We start from the raw sequence: 18,920 nt of genomic DNA on the forward strand, positions 1-18,920 counted from the left end.
CCCAGGGCCAAATCAGTTTTGCCTCTGCAGCTGTGCTGGGGGCTGGAAGTCTGGAATGAGCCCTCCAGACCCAGCAAGTCAGAAGGTCATTACCAGGTCACTCACACGGAGCCCAGATAAGAGGCAGGGGCCGGAGGAGTGGGAAGGGGAGACAATTTAGAGAATCTGCAGAACGAATGCCCAGATTTCGAGCAAGGGAGACATGGTAAGTGGGAATGTACTGTATATACACAAAAATACTCTCGTTTTACACACATATGACAGTTGGTATTTTCTTGATCATTTGATGGTTATAATTCCTAAGGGCCTCCCTAGGATCCACAGCCCAGATCCCTGTTTTTCTCCACACTTCCTACCATGGGGGGAGGTGATGGAGGAGAGATGCCAGAAACGCTGCCCTCGGAACTGAGGGCAGCACCACAACTCAGACAAGAGGAGGGGGAAAGGGGAGAGTGTATTTACAGCATTTAGTTTATTAACGCAACTGAATGGGGCAGTGAAGGAAGGAGAGCTTGCTGTTGCTGTTTGGCATGGGAGGTCTTTTCGCGGCCATCACCCACCTGCCACTGCTGCCCTCTGGATGCCCAACCCCTAAGCAGCGGGTTCTTCAGAAGCCCAGCACCATTTTGCAAAGACTCAGTTCTCTGACTCACAGGAAGGCAGGGCACCGGTGGCTGAAACTTCATCCTCTAACCCCAGGGATACCTGTGAAAGCCCGCCGTATTCCCCCGTCTTCAGGTGATTAACCTCTTTCAGCGGCAGTCCGATTCACACGCAGTGCACGCAAGTTCTTGCTATCATACTTCTGGGTGCGCTCCCATCGGTCTGGTTGGTTCTTGAACACCTAAGAACGTTGCACACGCTGAGGGCCTCTCCCCGGCAAACACACGGCCAGGCTGGGTCTGGACTGTGACTGCAGCCCTGCTTTGCAGGCCTAGGGGATCTTCCAGGAAGCCTCTGTTGAGTGCTTGCACCTTGCTTCCCCCCACCCGCAGGGGAGACAGACCGTGGTGGAGGTGAGGACTGAGGCTACAGAGGTGGGGTAACTGGGCCCAGCTCCCCCGAGTAGTGGGTGATGAGACCGGTCTTGAATCCAGACCCAAGGGGCCCAGAAGTGTGCATCTAATTTGGGCGGATCACCTCCTACAGGTTCGGCACTGTGAAGTCATCAGGCAACAGGCCCGTCTTGGAGGTGCCGGGAAGTCTAAAGCACTGAACGCAAATCTCCCAGGTCCTCAAAGTCAGGCATTTAACCAGAGCAACACAGCCAGGCTTCTGAGTTTTTATTTTCTAAGTTTGTTTTTTGCTATTTATTTTTACAATCCTCAGTGGCCAGGTTGCTACAGGGAATCGGCAGCAAAACCCGAGTAGGCTCTGCCTCTGACGGTAAAGACGAAGACTCAACACATCACGGGGGACACTCCTGCCGCGGATGCAGGTAGGACCAAGGCCCCAAGCTGACGGGAGCCCTGGGGGCACAGTTTTCTGAGCAGGCGCGGTTTCTGACAGATGCTGACACTTTACAGTGTAAACAGGACACTCTGCTAAACAAGCCAAGGCGAGCGGGCCAGGCTCACACCACGTTCCCGGCTGCCCTCCCTCTGCAGCCCGCAGCCCGGCTGACAAGGAAGGAAAACCACCGCCAGAGACAGAAGGTGGGTCGTTACCCTCTCAGAATTCACAACACAGAGAGTTGGAAGCGGCTAAAAGGTGAGTAACAATACCACAACGTTTTTATAAAGATAGTGGAAACGAGAAGGGAGCTCATTAAATACATTCACTTTGGCTTTCTTCCCACAACGAAATACTCGACGTGACCAACATTACTGTGGATTGCTCTGGTTCCTGTAGGAGTACCGTATTTTAGCACCATTTATGAGAACACAGATCAAGGCACTTTTCACTATACAAAAGGTCTTGAGTACAAAAAATTATTTTAAAGTTCAGAATTAAGCTCAACCACCCCCAAAAGATTGCCGAGACCATGGTTATCTCCAGCCCCGTATCCTTTCCTTGGATTACCCATGTTTCGGCGATTTCACCCCGACCCACAACTACACCCAAGAAATCAACAAGAATGTGATAAAGCTCTGGTCAGTGTTCTCCCTATTAATGAGTATTCAAAATATGGAAATATACAGATGGCCATAAAGGCCTGGGAACAGAGATATACGCAGTAAGTGGCTTGTTGATATGACTTTTCACTACAATTATCTCCAGAGTTAACGACCACTCTGTATAGTTCAATTACGCCTACTAACCCATTCCACCATTCCCGGTAACAAATATCAATTTACCATGAAAAAAAAAATGCAAACGGGACAGCTCACCTTCACCCTCTCAAATGTGGCCGGGTCTCAGGCTGTGGGACCTCGCGTACGTAAGAACGTCCCAATGCGACTGCAGGCCAGCAAGCAGGCACATCCATACACACGCACACGTCCCTTCTGGTCACGGCCGAGCCTGCCTTGCTCCTACTGCTACTGCTACCAAGGGTGGGAGGAGCCAAACCAGTTTAGTTTTGTGCTTCTCACAGCTCCAAGTTATTAACTGGATCACACAGGCATTAATCATCAGCTGCCCATGTCTTAATTCACTGCATAACTCAGCAATGGCTCCCTGATCTCTCCAGCCCCTCAGAAGACATCACCAAGTTTTTCCGAAAGAGTTAAGCATTACATAGTCTCCTTCTGTTAAGTAGGGGACTCAAACTTTAGAGAAAGGAGTTTGCAGAATCCACACACAGAAGTCTTCCACTGGTTCAGATTTTTATCCTTGTATGACGTAAGCCATGGAGGTCTGTCAGGCGTCTATTGTTTTGTTTTTAAAAGGCATTTTAAATCTAAAATCAGTTCCTCCTCCTTCAGTTCACTTCTTACAGTTCCTTGGGCCATTTTTAAATTACTTGACACTGTGCCCTGCCTTTGCTCAACTATTTGTGGATTCTATACCTTTCACACACATTTCAGTTTCAGATTCACTCCACACACATTCAGGGCTTCCTTTTTATTGCTTTTAAGTAGATACAGATCTTTTTAAAAAGGCACCTATGTATTTTTGTGTATGCCTACAAGTAACATTCCCCGGAGGTTTACACTTCTGAAAACACTTTCTGGCTTTCAAAGGGGGGAGTACCTGCCAAGTCTTGCTTTAGAAAGAGAGAGAGAGAGGAAAACAATCAACTTTAACACCAAAAAGGAGAAAAAGCCAGGAAGTCTATCTGAGTCCTACTTCTGCGCTGTGAGGTAAGAATCCTAGATCATTAAAGGGGAGAGAGCACCTAACCGTCACCATCTGGAAGCTCTTCAAAAAGCAGACTACAAACTCTCAAGTGAAAGAGCACCTTGGGGTGAAGAGGGCAGGAGGAATAACACAGCCTCTTAAAAAACAAAGGAAAACAAAAGCACACAAAAACCAACAAAGGTGTTTCTTCCGACAGAGGTGTGAGATTCAGGTGGCCTGAGATTTTACTTGATAAGCTCTAGAATTGGAGGGAAAAAAGAATAATGAAAGAAAACAAAGGCAATGTCTGTTTTCCACAATCAGAGAAAAACACCAGTATTGATCAGATATTAACCGAATGTGTAACAGAATAACGAAAGTGTAAATGGCTCTATCTAGACAGCAGGGTCAATCCTGTTCTGTGCCTTTAAAGCATTTTTGGATATGCTGGATTCTAAGGAAGAGGAACTGACATTTCAGATCAAATCCCCGCCCCTCCCCCTGACGCTGAGATCATAAGTGAAAGAGCACACCTTGGCAGCTTGTTCTCAGCTGCCACCCTCACTGTTCCATGTGTTATGAGTGAAATCAATGGATGCTGTAAATGTAGGAGCTTAGCAGGTGAGGAGGGGAAGTGGGAAAAGTTCTCAGGGAGCAGAGTTAATTCCATGGAACTTGTTACAGGGAAGTTCTTTTAGGTTTAATGCACCTTAAATGAGCTCAAAGGTTTAAGTCACGCCTGTTTAAGGTAGACATTATCCTTCTGCCAAGACCATAGGGTCCAAAACCACTGAACTCTTGCAATAAACTCTGGGACAGAAAGTAAGCACAGTGTCATTCCTACTACCTTCCTTTTTCTGGAACACTATCATTTTAGAAATTCCCTCTGAGTAGGTCATCCTCCTGAATCCATTTTGGTCTCAGTTCAATCTCAATTCTGCTGATGTCACCCGACCAGGCCAAGACCAGGAATGAAAAATGGAATTAAAACTTGGGGCAACCGTAGTTGCATGTTGCAACAAAAAGAAACATTTTTAAAGTTGGCCAATCATCTATATTTCCTGAAGTACTGTTTCTTTGAAAGCTTTACTTCTCTTATGCTGTGATCCCTCTAAGCCTGGATGGCAGTCTGACAGCAGAGTGTAATAAGGCCTTGGGACAGAGAGCAACTTAAATGCACCCTTGTGAATTTTTATCAGTGGGGTGGTTAAGACCACAATTTCTGCACACACTCTAACAATATCACACACAGGAACAAGAAAAAAGTATGAAACATAAACAAGCTGCCCAGACCAGCTCAACTCAAGTTCACTAAGATTAGAACATTCTCAAAATGCAAAGACAGGTGATCATGAGTATTATTAAATTCAGCAGCAGCTATGAACCAACCGTTAGATGGACACAGACCCCTACTGCCTTATACAACCTAAGTGTTTGAAGTTGTGCTTTTAAAAATGTTCAAGAATGAACGGTAAGCATTTCCTGTTGTAAGTTACATGAAAAGTAAGTTACATAAAATGAAGCATCAAAGCCAATAAGAATTCATCATTTTTACTTTCATTTGGCTTCTAGGTACCTCCTTATTTGAGGCACCATTGCATTTCACAGTGAAAAGCAAAGCCTCTCCAACACATTCACACACATTTAGAGCAGAATTTAATTCAAACACTCCAATGAATAAGTAGCTACCAAAACGTGGTGAATATTATTGATGAGGTAATGGGAAAAATATCAATATTAATGTCTGCATAGTTTTATGTGTCCTCTGAGTTTTCTCAACCAAGAATTTTAATTTTTAAGTGAAAGCAAAACTAACACTATCACAAAAGGTTTGCCCCTCTGAGAAAACAACAACAACAATGGATTAGATAGCTTATAAACTATAAGCTTAAACTGGACCAAATAAAGATCTTACTTACTATAAAATAAAGCTCAGTGCTTCAGGGTAACACCACGTCCACAAATACTGAGCCAATTCAGATGCCACTGACAGTCCTAAAGAGTGACACGTCCCGTCCCGTGCGCCGTGGCCACAGTACACGCCCCACGTGGATGGTTCGGGCCCTAATGCAGACCACGCTCAGCTGGGCTGCCCTGTCCAGCACCCAGGCACCACCCTAGCCTGTGACATGCAATCACTCGTGGCCAGAACACTGCCTCCCCAGGGCATAGCCAAATCAAGGGCAGATGCAGCTTGGCCATGCTGCTGCAGTCAGTTTTAAGCACACGCTCTGTTTAAACTTACCCATAAAAAGCCTGAGACGCTCTGCTGTTATTCATCCAACAGAGGAGCCACACGGATTTGGCAACGGAAGCATTCTCCAAGAAAATAATCACTTGGCCTTGGTCTCCTCTAAAAAAGCAGGTGGATCTAAGCCTTGTTCTGACTATAAAATGGTGGATCCATGGAAGTGGAGACTAAGGAGCAGCCCCGATCCTAGAGAGCGACGAGCTGCGCTCACCCGCCAACTACCCAGCGCCTGCACCCAGCGCCTGCACCCAGCACCAGACCCGGTGTGTTCCCAACCGCAGGCGTTTGTCACGTTCTTCAGAGTCAGGACGTCCTGCTGCCACTGCCTCTTCCTGCAGCTCCCTCTCCAGCCTTTAAATAACTCACTATTGGGGACCCAGTTCTTAACCTTCCATTAGACAATCTGCTTAGAACAGCTTTAATTAACATGTAAATCCAAACCACTGCTCGATGAGACTATCGGAGGATGTTACGGCTGGGCCACTGACAAGCTCTGTCCCAGAACTCTACCATGTAAGCAGACCGCGTAGGTGCACAGGAAGGGCACTGCAGAGACCCATCACCACCAAAACAAAAAAATTACCATCTTTAAAAAAAACGGAAAGCCGGTTTACTATTAGAGAGAGCTCTGAACATATTCCTCTCCAAAATAAGTCTCTGATACAAATGTGTTTGTTTTATGGAGATGTAGTCTGTACCTTTCAACAGGTGTGCTCTGAAGGCCCCCAGTGAAACATAGTGCATCATAGGTGAGGGAAAAAACTTGATTAATTCTGATTATCCAAAGCTAGTCTTCAGAACATTCCAGTCCAGCTTGGCTCACAAGGCCCAAGAGTCCTCAGAGGTCACTCCAAGGGACCTGCAGTCCCAAGGACCGAGCCGCGGCACCAGGCTGTCCAGGAGTGTCTCACAGACTCGTCTCCTCACACACTCTGACAGGGATGTTGTAGTGCCGGTCATCTTCGGCGATCAGCGTCACCACCGGCCAGTCCCTGGGGGGGTCGGTGGGATAGACGGTGATGAACTCTTCAGTGCTGTACTTGGAGAGCCGGTACACCTGAATGGTGTGGCGCACAGCGTAGGCGAGAAGGAACATTTCAACCTGGGGGAAGAGCAAACACTGAAGGATGAGGCGGGAAGCCACGGTGAGGGATAAGGCTCTCCACCCACTCCCGCCCTGGTGTCCCCGAGGTGCATGGCACGGCTCAGCCACAACCTTTCTTCCTCCCCGTGGGCCCAGCCCCAGTCCTTTTGTATATATGGGTCGTTATAAACAAGCACATCATCAAGAAGAGATCCTATGTCTGATCAGGGACTCGTGTAGAGAATATGCAAAGAACACCTTACAACTCGACAATAAAAAAGCAAATAACCAGTTTAAAAACTGGGCAAAAGACTTGAATAGAACAGATATTTCTCCAAAGAAGATACGCAAATACCAGTAAGTACATGAAAAGTCATCAGGGAAATGCAAACCGAACCCACAATGAGAAACCACTTCCCACCCACTCGAATGGCTACAATCAAACAGATAATCGCTGGGGGTGACTGCTTAACGGGCACCAGGTTTTCTCTCAGGGGAAGGAAACAGTTTTGGAACTTGACACAGGTGATGGTCACACAACACCGCAGATGTACCGAAAGTGACTGAGTTGTACACTTTAAAATGGTTAATTTTGTCTTATATGAACTTCACCTCAATTAAAAAAAAAAAAAAAAAAAAAAACCCTTCAGAGGACTCTTCCAAGAGCTTGATCTATTTGTTTACTGGAGCCAAGGGTACTGATCCCATCCACCACACTACAGAAGCAAGCCCAGGCTGAGATAACCACGGCGGTTATAGAATAGGTTCACAATTCTTTGGCACTCCTCCCTCGAATGCGGGAAGGATTAAGTGACTTGCTTCTAACAAACAGAATAGAGTGTAATTGACCGTGCGTGACTCGCAAGACTAGATCACAGAAGGCACTGGAGCTTCCTCCTTGCTCTCTTCTTGGATCCCTTTCTGAGAGAAGCCAGCCGCCACGTCACAAGGACACCCAAGCGGCCCTATGGAAAGCCCCACATGGCGAGGAACAGAACCCTCCCACCACCTCCCAGTGAGGGACTGAGGCCTCCTGCCAACAGCCAGGTGAGTGTGCCATACTGGAAGTGGACCCTCCAGCCCCAATCACACCCTCAGATGACTGCAGCCCTGAACAAGATCCAACTGCAGCCTCCCGAGACCCTGAGCCAGAGCCATACAGCTCAGCTGCTCCTCGACTCCTGGCCCACAAAAACTGGGATGAGGTTTGGCGGCTGAAGCTGCTGTTTGGGCCAATATACTCCCAAAGGTACAGCTCACCTGTTCAAGGCCACCGGCGTGCCCCACCTGGTTCAAATGGTTCCTCAGCAGCTGTCCGGGGTCACCTGACGTGTCCCGAGCAAACAGAAGCACAGAGAAGAACGGCACTTCCCTTCCCTTCTCTTTATCATCATATAGTTCGATGGCTCTGTTTAGCATGAGAAATTTCACAGCTTCATAGAGGCTGTACTCCTCTTCTTCATTCGTGAACAGTTCATCACAAGCTATCTGCCTCGCTTCGGCAGTTCTCAGTTCAGCCAAGTCTGTCCACTGTGATAAGAAAGTTACATAACAATTAAATTGTTGCTCTAAAAGTCCCTGGTAAAATTCCACACGATGAGCACAAAATTATTTTCAAGATAGGCAGGCAACCATGGGTCACGTACCAACGCTCAATGCTCAAGCTTCCAGCTCAAACAATGGCACTCTTTAGACCTCACAAATTCCTTATTCACTTCTTCCCCCACTAACTTGAAACAAAAGTATAATGTACTAAGGAGAACTCTAGGGCCACGGAATGGAAATTTCAACTCCCCTATCTTCCCAGGCAAAGAGATCAAACCGGTCAATCAGAAATACTTACAGGAGAGCTAACACGCGTGTGTGAGGCCCGTGTGAGACGCTGTGAAGCGAAGCTGAAACTACTCCTCCCCTTAAGGGGTTTACAGCAGCCGTTACCACCCAGAAACACCAAGCCAACCCTCAAACATGGAGATGCGCCAGGAAGATTGCGGGGTATCCTGAGTATCTGTTTACTAAACTTACCCTTCTAACCTCTTAAATATACACTTGAGTTTCAAATGAATAAATCCACTCCGGAAATTCTTACCGACTTCTGATTCAGAGTAAAGCAGAGGATCAGGTATTCAGCTAACATAAGCAAACTCTTTAAGTGAAAAAGAAAACCCTATAAACATATGTGCTTTTAAGTTAAAGTGAACGAGGATAGGAGGTGCCAACATAAAACTAATCCTTATGAATAACCAGTAACTACTGCTCCTCCCAAAAACCATTAAAATTTTAAATACAAGAGTAAGTGTTAATAGTAATGACTGTGCCACCGGACTCGCTCCAATATTTGGGTTGCAAGCTGGAACACCTCATATTTTCCAGAAGGGGACCAAGCTGGCAGGCAAGAGCGCAGCTCTGGGGTCAGATAGTCAGGGTGGAATACAGGCCTTGCCACCGAGCAGCTGGTGGCTTCTGCAGGGCCTCCGTCTCCTCGTCTACAAAGTGAGGATACCACAGCAACGATACCCAGGGAGTCGTGAGAATTAAACAATGCATCAAACTTTTAGCGTGCAGCCTGGCACATACAAAGTGCTAACGATGCGGCTCAGAGGCTTTTTTTTTTTTTTTGGCTCAGAGTGTTAATGTATAATTTTAATGTTATTACAAACTGGAATCACTTAAACATTCCCCCAAATGAGGATCTAGTTACAGTAGGCACAGCTAATAAAGCAACCTCACAAGAACTTAAAAGAGTTAAAAAGGAAACCGTCACCAGTGGCTGAGCTGAAGAGCCTTCCTGTTCACTCCCACAGGCCAGAGCCCTGTGCTCAACCCCCTGCTAACCCAGGGCCTGGGCAGGCGCAGGTCCCCCAGCCCCCTTGAATCCTGTGCTCTGCTCCAACAGGCAACAAGAACAGACCCCCTCTCCCCTTCTCTTGCTCCCATTTCTTCATCACTAGTCTTCCTTCGACAGTATAGTTTCCAGTACACATTTCTCGTGTTTGTAAATAAAAACTAGGCTCCAGGAACTCAGGGCCCTCCACTCATTCAACAAAATATTTACCAAATGCCTATTATGTGTCAGGCCCAGTGCCCGGCACTGGCTGTAAAGGAATCGACAGGACAGTCTCTGGTGAAGCTGAAAGTCTCATGGGGGCAGACCACAGTCAAGTAAACAGATCAACAACCAGGGTATGTGCTGGGGGAATCCTGAAAGCCGATGCCTGACACCTCCTTACCGGCCTCCCTCCTCCATCTACAAAGCCTGGAGCAACTAACAGGCCCTCAATCCCGGGTCCCTGGTGAGGAGAGCTTTTAGGCTGCTCAAAGGCCAGCAACCTAGAGTTCTGTGTGGGCCAGTGTGCAAGCAGGATATCGACCCACATAAGGCAGCGGAAAGCCACAGAAGAGGGAGTATTTAATAACCAAATCACTGGGAATCAGCAGACCAAGTTCCTCCTCACAATTCTGTTTCAGAAAAACCCTCAGGACAGTTGTCAAAGGACAAGTTACTAAATCTGCTCCACTGGAAAATCATCATGAAAGAAAACAAGTCTAATAAATATGGACAGAATCTTAAAACATGAACATAATTGGGAAGAATTTAATAAATGTGAATTCGTTATCACTGATAATCCTGTAAGAGATATGGACTAAATGATATCCCTGAAACTTGTCAGAACTTAGAAGAAACGACTACATTTGTACGGTTTCCTTTAAACAAAGTTAAACGTTTCATTAAACACATCATCTCCTCCGAGAATACACGATGCTGATATTTCTTCATTTTACCGAACACTTCATAGGAAGTGTTTGTGTTCGTTTAGAATTATTTTGCCTAAAAACCAGCCAAGAGCGTGTGGTAATCCACTAAGTGAAGACCAAGAAGTGGTGTGCTGGGGCACCCGGGAGTGAGAGCTTTGCACTTATCACAGAAAGGAAACTACATGTTTCAAACCTTCTTCCTCAGTAAAGTGAGGGACTCCTTAATTTTATCAACCAGGGCCTCGCTCTTCCCCTCAAACTTCAGTCCAAGCTTCCACTGCTTGATCCAGCTGTATTTGCTTATGAGTTTTTCTGGTAACTAGAGTATCAAGAAACAGAGAGAGAGAATGTTAACATTCCAGAAAGGCCATCACACGATCCAAGCTATAAGAAACAATGAAGCCTACAAGACCTACCTTCGTTTCCAGAATTAATTCCTGCACATCTGTCTGGGTTTAGGACGGCGGACCTAAATCTGGAAGTCAGGATCTCGGAAAGACCCACCCTGAGGAGGGCTTCTACAGTGAAATGGCAGTTTTGGTTGAGACCCAAAGGCACAATGTACCTGGCTGGGTTCCAGCCGCGGGCAGGAACATTCCACAGCACTTTGTAAGGGTACATGAAGGCAGTGTTCACACCAGGTCTTCGCATAAACCACCCAAGCAGCTGCGGGGCTCACTGGTGCCTCCCTACCACTCCCTAATGCCTGACTCAGGAAGGCGCTTTGGGCCTGTGAGATGGTCCAGGATAGGGTAAAAACCTGTTCCTTTCCTGACTAGGAAAATAAAACCTAACTTCTGATACTTACACTATCATCAAAGTTTTAATATTAGAAAGAAACACTATGGTATCTAGTTTAACTAATCAGTGTAGTAAGATAGAAAATACAACTGAGAACAAGAAGCAGGGGTTAAGGGAGTTGTGATGGGCTAGCTCATTAGAGAACTGACAGCTCAACTATTATTTTGCCTGTTTCCTTTTTTTTCCTGGAGCATTTGCTATTTTGTTTTCCCCTCATCATCAATAGAATTTGGAGTCTGAAAAGCAAGCTGGGACATAACCGGATCGATGTCAGCATGGGAACTCAGACTTTCCCAACAGTCTTGGAGAAATCCATATAATTAGGCCGGGCACAGGCATGTCCCTTCAGTGCTATAAAATGCAGAAAGGAAAAAAGAGTTCACCTCCAAGTCAAAAGATCATTAGAGAATAATTAATTCCTCCCTAGAACCTGAGTTTGTTTAACAGTTATAATACAGTTTTAAATGAGGCCATGTGTTCAGTTCTCCTGGAATCTAAGGCTCTGAAGACCCTTGCATGAACGGGAACTCCAGTTTTACTTTCTCTTTACAGCAGTCATGTGAAACTACGGTGGTTTCATCTCTACAAAAAAAAAAAACCACAACAGGGACGTAAATTCCTCTTCAGGTGGTTATCACAATGATGGCGTTAATGGGGGAGGGGCTGTGTTCTCATCTTCTTATGATGACAAATGACTACCCGCCCAAGAGCAGCCCAGCTCTGTACCCACTCTGTCCTACATTTCAGCAACATGTGGGCAGTTCTGCTGCCAACTTTCTCTCAGGTTCTCTGGTTTATCACCAGACTCTAAAATGCCCTCAAGTGGCAATAAGCTGAAATCACAACTGGGCACAGAGAAGTGCAGTGAGCAGAAAATACTGGCTACGCAGATGTAAGCTGGGAAACAGGGTGGAAGGAAGCCCAGAAAACATAAGCATCACGTGACGTTGTGCATGTACCTAAAAAGCAGGCACGATACTCAATTACTCAAGAGACCCCAAAGATCTAACTACACCGAGCAAAACCCAAAAAAAAGTCCGTTTCCTCATTCCTTCCACGCATGGGCCAAAGTATTGCTGGAATAATTATCAAGGGCTGTATATGCTGGGAGCTGTGGGGAGCCTGGAGAAAGCCCAAAACTGAGGTGTGAAAAGAAACTATGAGGAAAGAATAATGGAGCTGAAATTCTTTACTCAGATGAAAAAAATGAGGATAGCTTTAAATGCTTTCAGGGGGTCATGACACATACAACACACACACACAGCCATTCTTTTACACTACACACACGGAGACTGGACTTCTGTTAGGGTAAGGGAGAGGTAAAGAAGAAACAAAATGAAAAACAAGAAACAATGACGGGAAATACTTAATAAAGTATTAAACTGCCTAATTAGCTTAGGTATAATTTCATTTGTGAGTGAAATATAAAAACAGCCTGTTTTCTCTAGGAAATGTCCACAATTCTCGAAATCAGCACCATGGTTAAAGGGATAGCAAGTAACAAGAATGTGTCATCCCCAAACTGTCTCATGAGTTCTGATATACAGTCTATCCCACCCTAAGCAAGCAAACACTGTCACAGGTCCCACCCACTCAGAGACATTCTAAAACTATGGAACCAAAGGACCCCTGCCCCGAAGGATACCACCTCTTGGGGACCCAGCTGCTGCCCAAGTTTAAGAACAGCCAGACCAAGCCACGTCCAAGGTCAGGGTCACGGTCGGATCATCCGACTACAGTCAAACACAGAGACTAGGATCTGGACAGAAGCGGGAACGACAGACAGGGAACCAAGACATGATGACAGGAGGTGAGAGGCAGCCAAACTGTCAGACGGCCACGAACGAGCAAGGCCAGAGGAGCCAAGCAGCACGGGACGAGCGGCCTGGGCTCGCTCGCCTCCACTGAGCTCACATTAAGGGGAGGGTCTCGGTCTAGCGCTCCTACTTCCCTTGAATCTCCTGAAACCATGCGTGTTCTAGGAGAGAGGGAAAATGGCAAAACGCTACAAAGAACATCTCTCCAAATGTAAATGGAAGCAGATACAGCCAGCTACAGGGTGTGTAGCTTCTCTGGGCTCACCGGATTCTTGACGAAATGCAAGCTGAGGTCAAGGGATGTTTAGCACAGTATGCAGCCTGCAGGCTGGGCCAGGACTGGTTCTGAGTCTACAGACTCACATACAAACTCAGGTGTCCCAGGACCTGCCCAATGCCCAGTGTGAAGAGGTGGGCTACTACAGAGCCTGGGCAGTTCAGGAGACCGTACCAATGCTGAGACTGGTTCCCTCCAACCTGCCTGCTGAGAGCAGCCTTTTTATGTCCCCAGAAGTGGTCAGTGCTCCAAGGACTTCTAAAAGCCCCGTGGACACCAGGACATTTGACTGTCACTGGATGCAGGGTAGTGGTCAGAAGAGGCCCTTGGCAATTCAGAAAGATCAAGGATCAGGGTAAACTGAGACAGACTTATTTGTCAGACAGTTACTGTGTTTATAACAGCGAGCCTACCCCATTTTAAACCCCATAATTTATACCAAGCTGTAACAGCAAGCATGGCTTAATTAACATGACAGGATACAAGTTATTCTGATTTAGTAGGAAGATGGGTAGGAACTGGGCACAGAGACTTTCATACCAAAACTCCTGTAAGACCTTCTTGTTCTGGAGAATTGAGTTAAGTATCACCTGATCTGCTTGTCTTAATCACGAGCGTTAACAAATATTAAGACGCCTCCGTATTACAGTTACACAAGTAGTCTCTGGTAACAGAGAGGCCCCACTTGCGGGGCGAGGCGGTCCGGGTACCCCACCACCACGGTGCACCGCCGGCTTCTGCAGGCCTCACCACCTGGCGGTATTCGTACTTGGTTCCACCCCGACTTCTTCCAGTCACGCTGCACTGCCCTCTCGCTCACCCAACGAGACCCCTGTCAGTGTGGACCTTCCGACAGGAGACGAGGCGGAAGGGCCAGCATGAGAACAGGGATGGAATGCCATCCACAGGAGGCTGCCTGAGACACCTGGGAGGTGGTTAAAAACTAGTCTGGTCAAGTGCGACAACCAAGTCTGTGTACCCCTTTCTGCACTGGCACTTCAAGTGAGAGGCGTGTGGTGCATCTGTCACCCGCCCAAGACACATGGCAAAACAGACCCTGTCAGGAAAGTGCTCAAATCGAGGGACTCTGCTGGGGCCTGAAGAGTCAACACAGGGACAAGTCTTCTAGTCGGATGAGAGCAAGAAAAGTTTAATAAACTTTCATACTAAACCCACGGACAGGTATGATGTGCTTTTTCTCTCTGACGTGGGCCTCTTGGCATTCGAGAAAGGTTAGATGACAAAAATAATACCACTGTGACCAACTAATTATGCTCCCAAGAGAAAAACTCTACTTGTTGACTGATACATACAGAAAAGGGAAGAAATTAGAAAGAGTACTTGAGAATTTCCACATGACTCAAATGAAGTCAGGAAAACCCCCTTAAAGCCCCCATTGCTCATACGCACAACGTGCTCTCATACCGATCAGAAACCAAGCACAACCTACCTAGACTATTTTTAATTTGGCAGATAACCTTACCCAAATGTATCCTGTTAGTAAAATAAAAATTATGCTTTACTTTCATGGAGCGTATTTTGTATGTTTAATTATGTAGAGCACTACTTGCACCAGAGTTCCTTGGAAAGTTAAAAAGTCCAATTCATTACATCAATTAAGTCCATAAATCTAAGCAGCCCCTTAAAGTAAAAGGCTCAAAGGAAAGCAGCCTAAAATTGAGGAGGATTTTGTCACAATCAATAAATAAAGCTATGGCTGTCAAACAAAAGTTAAAGCAAAATACAGTGAGATCACCCATGTCTGCTTCCCAAGCAGTGTCTCATGTCCATAGGCATGCTTTTGACTGACCAACAATTCTGAAATATTTCAGTACTGATATATGTCTAATTTGCAAAGCTAAAAATAGCCTAGTGTATCAATTTCTTTTGCTCCTTTCTCAAAAAAAAAAAAGCTAATACTGAGAAATCTGCTTAAGATGACATATCTTTGGGACTTCCCTGGTGGCGCAGTGGTTAAGAATCCGCCTGCCAATGCAGGGGACACGGGTTCCAGCCCTGGTCTGGGAAGATCCCACGTGCCGCAGACCACCTAAGCCTGTGCGCCACACCTACTGAGCCCGTGAGCCACAACTCCTGAAGCCCATGCGCCTAGAGCCCGTGCTCAACAAGAGAAGCCACCACAATGAGAAGCCCACGCACCACAGCGAAGAGTAGCCCCCGCTCGCCACAACTAGAGAAAGCCCGCGCGTAGCAACGAAGACCCAAAGCCGCCAAAAATAAATAAAATAAATTTATATTAAAAAAAGATAATGTATCTTTGATTAGAAGAAAGTATCTTTCACAGATATCATTTAAATAGTTTATACACACGTGATTTTACACCAGCTTATAAAGTAGATAATCACCTGAGAGACACGTGGTATCCTCCACCCGCTGATCCTGGTTTTGCTCTTTGAGGGTACGTGATACCCCGTTCACCTAACAGACCTCTAATTAGCTTAACTGCCAACCAGTATCCTCTAAAAGTCTTTATTCTAGGCAAATACCCCAGCTCCTTCAACTGTTCCCCAAAGCAGACGAGCCCTGTCGGGCACACTCCCACCTGTACTGAGGGTACAGGCACAGAGCTGCACTGGGTCCTCAAGATGGGATGTGACCAGCCCCGTTCAAGACAGGCCTGTCACTGCCTGTGTTTTAGAAGCGCTCCTTTTAAGACAGAGCTTCCTTATCACTGCAGGCATCACACATCAGTGGGCTCGTACTGGGCCTGCAATCCATTAAAATCCTGACTCTTCCTTCCCCCCTCATAAGTTGCTGGTAAGGCAGATCTCCCACAGCTAGCACTCTGAGTTTTCGTTTGGGGTTCTGTTTTAATACAGGCGCAAGGTTTCCTATTTTCTTCCAAGTAATGTCATATTGTGACTTCTGCTCAATCGTGCCTGCCCACCAAACTCTTTTGGGGTATTCTATCATCCAACCTATCATGACCTCAAGCTGATGTGTGTCGGGGATACACGACACACTGATGATGTGACTTCTTGGGGTGTCACGACCAGGCTGCAGATTTAAAACCTTAAAGAGGGCCAGGCCTGGGACACAGCCCCTGACCCTCACCTCCCCGGGGAGCCTCCCCCAGGCTGACAGCAACCGTCTCTCTTCTAGGGTTGCTGCTCTGCCCCCTGCCACGCCAGCTCTCCAAACACTGCAGAGGGTGCCGATTCCTTGAATTGGAGTTAGAATCACAGAAATCTGCCTCCTAAAACCCCAGCAGGTTCTCAGATAGTACAATATACAGCCCACTTGGTAGAGACTCCAACACTGAAGTCAAACTGCCCTAAGTGCTTTGAACAAACCCTAAACACCTGCTCTCTAGTTAAGCTGAAGCACTGAAGAAATTTTATCATCTTCCTCTTCTGGGGAAATATCAATCATTTTTGGTCACTTTGCTATGCAAAATCATCTCAGCCACACAAAACTGAATAAACCCACACACTGACGTCACACCGCAGACAGTACAAGCACATAGCACAGGGCAGAGAAGGGGAAGTCTTTCTCACAAAAGCAACTGGAAACATTGCAGACTCAAACCTGCAGCAGCAGCGTACCAGCGTGAGCTCCGGGTCCTGCAGCCAGGAGGGCAGCGCAGCCGGCTGGCTCATGGCCTGGAAGAGCGTGGCCCTCAGCGCACAGTAATTATCCCCACGGACTCGCCTGATGGAGGTGAATTTCTGAGACACCTCCTCGTAGCCCTGGACAGAAGCATCAGAGAATTCAAAATGGTCATTACTGACTTCAGAGAGTGCGGAGAATTTTATTCCTGTGGAAAAAGTGTGCCCCCAATCACTAGAAGAACGGAAACAAGACTGGCTGAGTCTTTCATGTAAGATATTTGAATTCTTTTTTTAATTAATCAAAGGAAATTAACAAATGTTAGTACTGTACATAGTATCAGCATATGTAGCAGACGCAACATACTAGAACATATAAAATAATACACCAAGTATTATTAAAACACTAGCCACCCCGAAGTTGAAGTTATATGCCCCTTAGCAACCACTGTAACATTCACTTATTAATAACCAGCATTCTGAAGGCTTTAATCTGTGTTTAGATTGACCCTAAACTCTTTAATGAAGAGACAGAAAAGAAAAGAGAGATGTACCCAGCTCGTATCCACATTAAAAATAATACCCCCAAATCCAAAATTTCCGTGAAATACATAAAAAAACTACATGCTAGGAGGTGCCTGGATAAATTCTGTTAGACTTTTTCAAAAAGTGGATTTAAGTGTCATTCTTGTTTAGCCTGCAAGTGAAACAAGGAAATGAAAATGCTCAGTGACATGCTCAGTCAACTCAAATACAGCCATCCAAATGGACCATTTGGAGCATGCCCCCCAAAAAGGACAGCATAAAATCCCAGCGACCTGGTCCAGGGGCCCAGATGACTGATTCCCCACTGGACGCTGCTCAGGCGTCAGCGTCAGCGTCAGCTTCACGGCTTCCCCACCGCACAGCTTCGCCCCCGACCTGGCAGACCTTTCACTAGTCCTGCTGTTCCGCAACAATCACTCGAAACCCTGCTTCCTACCCACATTTACACAAAAGAAGAAGTGTCGCCCTCATGGGGTGGGCACCATGTAGACAGTCATCCTGTGTCCAGGCACTGGACCCTGTTACTAGTTGTTTTCAAGGTTCAAGTCACAGGATGGTGTTCTAAGTGGATATGAAAGTACGTCTTTCCAATAATAAAATTTTGAGAGTTGCATTTTTATTCAGTGGCCCAACCGCTGCAATGTAAGGGCCCGTCAAGCAGACTCACGCCTGCTAATATGCACCTCTTCCCTATGGTGAACCCCTGGTTACCCCGAATACTCACGATGGCTAGTTCAACAGCAACTGTATCTTTCCAAGTGTGTAAATGAATATCCAAAACAAAACAATCAGACAAATAAGGACTAAAAGATAACAGATCCAAGCTGTTATCAGGCCCAGAAATGCTCTGACTGCCATGGGTCCCGATGGGATGCTTTTCTAACTGATGTGCCTTTGATTATTTGGTCACCGAAGGGTCCAACTATAGGGTCATATCTTTACCTCAAACTGAAATCAAAGAGGAATGACTTCAGCATGAGTTCCAAAATATGGAACACTTGGATAACTTAGTAAACATCTTCAATTACACGCTTGAAGGTGCCAACTGTTAGAAAAGATCCTTTAAAGAGACTGAGATCCAAAATTAAGGTTGCATGTCAGTGTAAGCATTTCTGGGGAAGATGAGAAAATACAGTTTAGATACCTGGCCTCTGGTTATCTACTTTGATACAGAGCTGGAGGTTTTTACAAAATCTACAAGTAGCCAATATGCATATTCAACAGATGGCCACACACATCTAAACGTTCTTAAGCTCTGGCAGGAACTGAGAGTCCCAGGTACGTCGTGATTGAGCTCTCTAACGAGTACCTGAGACACAAGTAGTCTACAGTCCAGACTTGTGGGAAACAGGGCTGACACTGGCTCTCAGAGCTTCAAAAGTGGCAGTGGCATTCGAGCATGGTCAGCCCATTTCAGGGCAGGCATGGGCAGCTGAGGTGCCTGATGAAAGGGGCACAACATTTTCTACAAAATGAAGCTCTGAGGACAAGAACAAATATATTCAAATACTTAACACTCTTAAATCCTAAACAGTACAGTTCTAAACAAACAAAAATTTTAAAGATATTTCTATCAAACATGACAGGTCAATATCTG

The 18,920-nt window shown here is 46.2% G+C and overlaps 1 protein-coding gene across 4 annotated transcripts in view; it reads right to left on the reverse strand.

The window, feature by feature from the left end:
* Positions 1-1,268: 1,268 nt before the first annotated feature.
* OTULIN (OTU deubiquitinase with linear linkage specificity) overlaps positions 1,269-18,920 on the reverse strand; it is a 30,549-nt gene continuing 12,897 nt past the window's right edge. For 2 of the 4 annotated variants that reach the window (XM_024741725.1, XM_024741727.1), the window contains 4 exons: positions 16,775-16,918; positions 10,507-10,632; positions 7,818-8,087; positions 1,269-6,575 (listed from right to left, as the gene is read on the reverse strand). In XM_024741725.1, the coding sequence (XP_024597493.1) occupies positions 6,381-6,575; positions 7,818-8,087; positions 10,507-10,632; positions 16,775-16,918 (735 nt within the window). In that variant the 3' untranslated portion in view covers positions 1,269-6,380. Of the gene's footprint in view, positions 6,576-7,817; positions 8,088-10,506; positions 10,633-16,774; positions 16,987-18,920 lie in introns of all 4 variants that reach the window. The other 2 variants (XM_024741728.1, XM_024741726.1) reach the window with 2 other exon arrangements.

The sequence above is a fragment of the Neophocaena asiaeorientalis genome, unplaced genomic scaffold (assembly GCF_003031525.2).
Source record: "Neophocaena asiaeorientalis asiaeorientalis breed wild unplaced genomic scaffold, Neophocaena_asiaeorientalis_V1.1 scaffold10, whole genome shotgun sequence".
NCBI lineage: Eukaryota > Metazoa > Chordata > Mammalia > Artiodactyla > Phocoenidae > Neophocaena > Neophocaena asiaeorientalis.